General features: G+C 39.1%; 1 protein-coding gene across 1 annotated transcript in view; it reads right to left on the reverse strand.

Moving 5' to 3' along the window:
• LOC137028411 (major intrinsically disordered Notch2-binding receptor 1) overlaps positions 1-4799 on the reverse strand; it is a 35147-nt gene extending 30348 nt beyond the window's left edge. Inside the window, exon 1 of the mRNA XM_067397166.1 lies at positions 4653-4799. Within this exon, the coding sequence (XP_067253267.1) occupies positions 4653-4799 (147 nt within the window). The remainder of the gene's footprint in view (positions 1-4652) is intronic.
• Between the last annotated feature and the right edge of the window lie 3561 nt (positions 4800-8360).

Raw genomic sequence — 8360 nt, forward strand, 5'->3', positions numbered from 1 at the left:
TTTTAGTTGAGGGTTGAGAGAGTCTCTGCTGATAGGCATGAGCAGATCTCTTTCTATGGCTCTGGACAGGAGGTGATCAGCTTCACCCCAGAAATTATGTTCTCTGACTCTCTGATGTTCTCTGAAGTTAACAGATGAGGCAAAGCTTGTCCTGCCAATGGTGTGGCCTTCAGAGAACATCAGCTCAGACCATCAGAGCGAAATGAAGGCTTCTCCTCCAGACACCATGGAGAAAATCCCAACACGTGAGATGGAAATTAATCATGATTTAAAAAAAAAAAAAAAAAAAACTTCTTGAGGTCTAGGCCACTGGCCTTATTTTAACAAGGAGCTTTCCAGAAATATGAACTTAAATGCATTTAAGTAAATGAACATTGCTTCTGTAAACTACAAGTTAGACTATTTATTAGAGCTGCAACTAACTACTTTTTTCTTGAATCAGTTTATCAGATAAAAACAAGTCACATTTTCAGGAATTTGTTGAAAACTGAATCAGTTTCTGATCTGGTTAGAGATGTTTCTAATAGTTTGCTATTCATTGTTCTTTATTTTAGAAAAAGCTGAAAAAGGAAGGATGAGAAAAGTAGTCTGTGCCTTCTTCCAGGCGGCATGTGAGACTGTAAAGCACCGCCTCCCCTGCCACGACTCGGACAATATCAAGCCTCCTGATCTGGATCTAGATTATTCTGAGCCGGTGAGGACCTGTTGGACCAGGTCTGTCCAGATCTCGAGCCATCACCTGTGGAAGAAAGTCCCTCCGAGATTGAGCAACCGGCCGTTGATTCCGATTTAGCCGGTTCAGTGTTGTCGCTTGTGCCAGAAACACCTGAAGAAGAGTTGTCAGTTGTCCAGAAACCCAACTGCGGGAACGCGGGAACCCACATATTCAATGACAGAATTAAGGTCACCATCAAGTGCATCCCCAAGTGCAGAGTGGACCGTTATCTTGATGTTGTAATTTGGCAAAATGTGCAGATTATAGCAAGAGTAGCAAACATAAAGCTGCAATGTCCATCCGCCCATCTTCTAATTTAAGAGTTACTCATAGCATTCTGTCAAACAACTGTTGTTGTTTGTTTTTTCTCTAGCCTGGTCATTCCAAACCTGTGCTTGGAGAAGTGACACTTATGTTTTGGTTGGGACAAGCTCCCTCATGCCCCAACATCATCAAATTACACCACTGGATTCAGGATGAGAGCAGCTTCATGCTCATTATGGAGAAACCTGAACCATGCAGGTGCTTGGAGGATTACATCTTGATGTCAGATGACATCACTGAAAGAAAAGCACACTGGTTAATGTTTTAGGCAGTTCAAGCAGTCAAACACTGCCATGAATGTGGAGTTTTCTCTGGTTTCTATCCAGGCGGGTAACATTCTGGTGACTATCCACAGTTAACGGATTTCTGCTGTGCTCGTCTCATCAGTACTGAGGCCTTTTACAGCAGTTAATATCAAGATTTGAGAGTTGGTGTGTTTGGTTACTGTAACCATGTTTGGTGCCTTTTGTATCACATTATATTTTCTTCTTGATTAGAAAATGGCTCAACACTAAAACTGTATGTCTCGCTTACAGGATCAGACTTGTACACCCCAATTGAGGTCATAAGGCACACAATATTTCATGCTGGCCCAGCACATGTCTGGGCACTGGGAGTTTTGCTCTTTGAAATTATGCATGGATATTTGCCCTTTGAAAACTTCAACGCAATAGTGCGTAGCTACATCGACATGGATCCGGCCATTTCCACAGGTGAAAACACAACACACTAACACAAATAGTTCAACATTATCAGGGGATCTGTCAAATCTAGCCACTAGAAATGTTTACTTTTTACAAAAGCTTTTTTTTAACATAACCTGCGTTCTCTTGTTTTACAGCTTGCCATTGCCTGGTTTTCCAGTGCTTGAGCTGTAATCCGGCTCACCAGCTGACGCTAGAGCATCTGGAAGAGCACTGGTGGATAAAAGCCTAGATTGTTAGCCTAGAGGAGAGGTAGGGAACTACATTACATCCACTGTCAGAAGAGCATAATGAATGAAAGCAATCAGAGGACAGCTCTACATATAGCCATTAAGAAAAAGACTACAAGACTCAATACCTCATACTTTCAGGAAAGATGCAACCATTCAGCTGGTGCATCTTCCAAGAAAGTATGTGACCTGCGTTCTTCCAGAGACATTTTGAGCTGTAAATAACTTTGGAGCTGCTGGAAAATGACAGCTTAACACTGATTACGTTTTTACATGCACAACAGACACATCAGACTAACATGAATGTTGCCAGAAATTGTTTAAGACAGCAAAGCAACGTTTGCGTTTACATGCGCTGTGGTAGCCACATATTCTAAAGGCGGCAATGTCAGTAAATGGCTTTTCATGCCATGCTCTTCAAACACTCAATCCACTATCCACACTAGTTCACTTTCAAATGAAAATTACCCCAAGCTTTACTCACCCTCAAGCCATCCTAGGTGTAGGCTATATGACTTTCTTCTTTCTGATGAACAAAATTGGAGATATATTAATAAATATCCTGACGCATCCAAACTTTATAATGGCACTAAGCGGGATCAACGAGTATGAGCTGAAGAAAGTGCATCCATCATAAACATATTCCACACAGCTCCGGGGGGTTAATAAAGGCCTTCTGAAGCGAAGCAATGCATTTGTGTAAAAAATATCCATATTTAACAAGTTATGAATTAAAATACCTAGCTTCCGCCAGACCGTCTGTATTCTACTTATGAAGAAAGTGTAAAACTCTCGCAGTTCATAACGCTTACGCTATGTCCTACGCCAGGGATGGGCAACTCCGGTCCTGGAGGGCCACTGCCCAGCAGAGTTTAGCTCCAACCCTAATCAAACACACCTGAACCAGCTAATCAAGGTCTTTAGGATTAGTAGAAAGTTATAGGCAAGTGAGTTTTTATCAGGGATGGAGATAAACTCTGCAGGACACTGGCCCTCCAGGACTGGAGTTGCCTATCCCTGTCCTACGCCTTCCCTATTCAACTTATGGAAAAAGCTTGACTGACAGAACGCCAGTTCCATTTTTTTTTGTAATTTGAATATGGAAGGTGGTCTGGTGGAAGTTAGATATTTTACTTCATAACTTGTTAAATATGGATATTTTTTTTAAAAATGATGCAAAATAAATTTTTGAGCAAGTACATAACCAGACAGTGTTCAAAACTATTTCTTTACCTTAGCCCGATTCACAATGTTTTATAATTTGGGGGGTACTGGTGGGTTTTTGCAGGAAAATCAAGCATGTCGCTGTTTGTCTTTGCGTCATTGCGTCACGTCTGTTTAAATAAAGAACGAGTCCCAGCTTGTAGGCTATATGGCATGTGAGGCGGATCATGTACAACTTTTTCGCACAGCAGCTGCAATAATTTAACTTATCATTTGGATGGCGGATTGTATGGTATGACAAATTAACGTTCAAGATTAGAGAGTACAGAAATTGAAATCTACAGGTAATGCTAATACACACTAATACACACAGTCACACAATGCTGATGTTGTTAACATTAACAAAGAACAAAGTATAACAATAATAATAATTTGCACTGTTTGACATGATCCGAGCCAAGCAGTCATTATATTTACTCACCATTGGCAGCGTGATTTATTGTAATTTTTTTTCTCAGTTGGTCGGAATAAAAGTGGCAGACATGTTACTTACTTGTTCGAATGACATTTTCTGGTTAAAATTCTTACTTTGGTCATACTTCATGACTACAATCTACGTATCTAAGTATCCACACCAGTGCAGTGACTGACAGCAAACATTAGATTCATCCGTGCTGAGGAGTCATGCCGAGGCACAACCCACGTAAAGATGATAATTCAGCAAACAACTATAGATGAACCGAAAAAAAAAAAAAAAAAAAAACTAAGCAAAAAACTAAACAAAGAAAGGATATTTTTCAAAAAGGCAAGGCATTTTTTATTTATTTAATATTTGATGATTTCATTCAATTTCCATAGTATTACTTTTTTGAATACTAGACTAAACCTAGACCTACCTGAAAATGTGTGTCTTTGTTCTGTTGTTTAATTGTCCTATTGTTCATAATTAGCTTCTTTTTTCATATAATTTTACTGATTGCTTAAGTTTTTACCTATATTAGGCTCGTTATTGAAATCGGGGGGCACCATCGTGCATGTTGTGTCAGAAGGGAGGCCAATTGACCAGGAGTGTATGTGTAATGATGACAATGAATACAGATTTTGACTGACAGATTTGAAGACAACAGCAACACAACAGTTAAGAATATGTACAGTTTTAGGTCACCTCACTGCCCTGACATAAACCAAACTGAAGACATTACTTTGAAAAAAACACCTAAAGTCAAAAGAAACAGAAAAGTGTTTATTAATGTACTGCTAAAGTTTACTACTACTAGTAAAGGAGTGTATTAAGTCCAGAGTTAAATCAAGCTAAATTAGGTGAAATAAAATAAAATCCATAAAAAAGTAACATTACCTTTTATTGAATTATACGCTTTTTTTGTATTAAGTTATATTGTGTTTTATAAGCAAATGAAGACTAAAGACTGAATAAATTCTGTTCCGATAACAAATTCTGTTCCTCAGTCAGACTGTTTCTACAGCAGCTTGAGTCTATATGTTAACAGAGTTTACCTGCGAGTACATCCTGTTGTGCCACTGGCTTTGGTGAGACAACGCAGCACCAATCTGGAACATTCCATGTGTAGCTGGCAGCATTCCCACATCTAGCTGCAGGAATTTCTCTGGATGATTGTTGTTTGGCAGGACGGCTATGTCCATTTTGTGACTTGTGTAAGGCTGAAATGAGCCTTACTGAGTTTGATCTCAGTGTGAGTGTGTAATTATTCATGATGTAACTCTATCTGAGCCCATGTGATACCACTATCCTGCTAGTGAAGGGCTAGTTCCACACCTGCACTGACTACTGGCAGAATGTTACGCAATGCATGTCCTGATATTGCTGAGTTAGATGCGTTCCTGGGTCAACATATTTTGTTGATCCTGGAACAATATTCTAGTCTGAAAATTTAGTCTTAACCCTATTCCTACACCTAAACCTAACCCTACCCATAAGTTATCCCAAAAATCAGAGGGAAATGATAGATGAATAACGCTGATGTAGAAGCATCAATTCATGATTTTAAGCCTAAACTTGACATAATCTGTAAACTTGTCCCTCAAATCTGATTGGTTGATTTGAATGTTTTTCCAGGATCAACAAAAATGTTGACCCAGGAACATGTTGAACTCAGCAATATCAGGTTATGTGTTACGCAATACCGCCATCTTTAAAACAAAAAACTTTTTTTTTTGAGTTGAGATCTCTTTGATGTATTTTTTAAAAAAAACCCAAAGACAACAAATTCACAAAACATCAGTAGAGACCACTAACTATCATGAACAAAGCAAATACAGTTTGATAAATTATTCTTAGAAATATATAAACATATCAGCATTATAACTTTCTAGAGCTATTGATCTATGTTGAAAATGAGGAACAACATTTTAAATGTCAAATAATATTTTCAATATGATTATGAGCAAAAAAAAGCATAGTTACTTTTTTGTCCATTCTTAAATTTTCAGTCTACAGCATTGTACCGCATGAAGACATGATGAAATATGTGTGCATACACAATGCTGGTTCTTGTTTGGAGCACTAGAGTATATGAAATATATCAATAAAAACTTGAAACACGCTTGCTCCGGTCAGGATATGAATGATAAAAGCAGAGCTGGGTAGATTACTTCGAAATTGTAATCAGTTACAAGCAGAGCTGGGTAGATTACTTCGAAATTGTAATCAGTTACTGATTCCAAATTAGATGACAAAAATTGTAGTTAGTAACACAATTCATTACATTACATATTTATGGTAATGTAATCTGACTACTTTTGGATTATTTTTGGAATACTTTTGACTACACTCTTACATTGATTTTGTAGCGCTTTTAACCCTGTCCTATTTTCAGAAAGGTAAGAGAGCGCCCTGAGTTCGAATTAATAAACTTGGTATTTTCAACTGAATGGGTTGAGGGTGATTATTTACTCACTTTAACTTGTTTTTGTGTAACTGTGTTTGTTATGTCTTTCCTTGGGTTCCCCTAAACTGCATTCACATAAATAGTGAAATGGGATTTTAATGTTTCTCGCTACTGAAATAATGGATTTATCAATTACCACATTTTCACATATTCACTTTTACCCCCTTTCCACCAGCACGAACCAGGTGCTAGTTCAGAGCTAGTGCTAGTGCTAGTTCGGAGTTGGTTCAACTGACGAGCCTTCTAAGAACCAGTTTGCCTTTCCACAGGCTAGAGAGCAGCACAGAGCCAGGTCTTGTATACGTCTCATATTTCACAGCAAAGCTAGTGCCGCAGCGCCAAACACAAATACACCAGGCTCGTTTGAGATGCATCGGCTTCTCGCAAAGTGATCGGCACATGACATCAGAACGATCCAAAAGTACAAGGAGTCGTATGTTCTACAAGCGGACCCGCGGCACCCGCCGAATTGGTCCACGCTGCTCCGATGCATCTCGAACCAGCCTTCTATCAACAATCGCGGATGTTTCACTACTGTTGATGCTCATGGCTTTGCGAACCTACATCGGCATCCAAACACGGCTCGCCGTAATTTGTATATAGACGGAGATTACGATTGAGCTGCTATTAGCTCGATTAGCTGCTATTTCAAAAATGGCGGTCACAAGTTTCTTGTTGGTCACGGTAACCCCGCCCCCAGCCCCTGACGCAAGCGGTTCTTACTTCTAGCCCAGCAATGTTTTGGTGCTACTTACGAACCACTTTTTCTGGTTCGGAGCTGGTGCTTTGTGTGTCGAAAGACAAAGAACTGATTTGAAACTAGGCTCTGGCTCCGAACCAGCACTCAAACTGCCTTGGTGGAAAAGGGGTATTTGTAGTAAATAGTCCTCATGACACTTTTTTTCAGATATAAACCTTAAAATTTGAGCACCCAAACAATAAGCTGGCAATATGAGCCAACTCTAAAAATAACTCAATATGTCTGTTTTTTGTTCTTTGTTGCAGGCCTTTTTGATGCTGGGGTAGCCTACGTTGTGGTCAAAAAAACTAAAAGACCGCTTCACTCCTCACGGAGCAAACATAGGCGGAAAATACCTTTAAATCCAATGAAAAGAGTGTTTCACCATTCAGCGCTAGATGTCCATCAAACTCGCGATCGCTGCGATTTCCTCAGGGCCAAAGGAATTCCAAGCACTTCCGCTAACTAAGAAGTCTATCTGGAATCATCCTCATAGGAAGCTGCCACGAATCCTCGCGCTAATGACTCGCCAACCGAACATGCAGTCCATCCGAGCAAGATAGACACTGTTCCGTCTCTGTAGTACAAGTTTCTGTTCTCGGTTTGACAACGCACTTACTACAGCAACTATTGTAGCACTCTACAGCAGGGGTCTCAAACTCAAATTGGCGGAGGTTTCTGTGATTGACACCTCATAGGAGGGCCATATTAACATTCAAGCGCAAGAAAGCACAACATTTCAGAAAATGTACTTTCCTTTAAAATATTTATAGTATAATATGTTAGTAGGCCTAATGAAATTGGAAGTAAATGAGAAATATTGCATTTACCATACTAAATGTAAACAGCAGTGTCTCTCTCATTGTTACAGTGTAATATAATAATATAATACTATTACTAATATAATACTACTAATAATACTACTAATATAATACTATTAATTGCAATAGTCTGGTGCAACTTCTCACATCCAACAAGGTGCATGGAATGAAAAAAAAATTAGTAATTTAGGAACAAAACCAGCAACACTTGTGGCGTGGAGGGGTCAGAAATAAACAAAAAAACTGGAGCTATATATATATCAACTTTATTTTGCCAAAAAATAAAAATCTCTCATTGTTACACATTATTAGATTTGAACATTTAGTGGAAGTATTTTCACTTACTTTATGTTAGCTTAAATAACATTAAAATCTTGCACTGAACAACACTGTACTGAACAAATACAATCCCTGAATACATTTGTACACTCTTCTGAGACACATTTGTCCAAGATGCCGTTTGAGCATCGGTAACGTTTAATGGTTGCATCGGACGTGTTTCGGTGATTTAAATAGACGCTTGTGAGTTGTGACTTGAAGTCGAGTGCTTTTACTGTAATTTAGGCAAGCGCGCTCATAATAGAAGCGGTTGAGAGCGCGGCTCATGGTTGCATAGCAACGACAGATTCCACTGGAGCGAAAGCGCATTGGAAAGAAGAATGCGGCGCGGCCACTTGATGTGACGCGATATGTAAATGCCCCTAGAACGGCGAATTTTTCTTTGCATATCAGAGAG

This window comes from Chanodichthys erythropterus, chromosome 10 (assembly GCF_024489055.1).
Source record: "Chanodichthys erythropterus isolate Z2021 chromosome 10, ASM2448905v1, whole genome shotgun sequence".
Classification (NCBI taxonomy): domain Eukaryota; kingdom Metazoa; phylum Chordata; class Actinopteri; order Cypriniformes; family Xenocyprididae; genus Chanodichthys; species Chanodichthys erythropterus.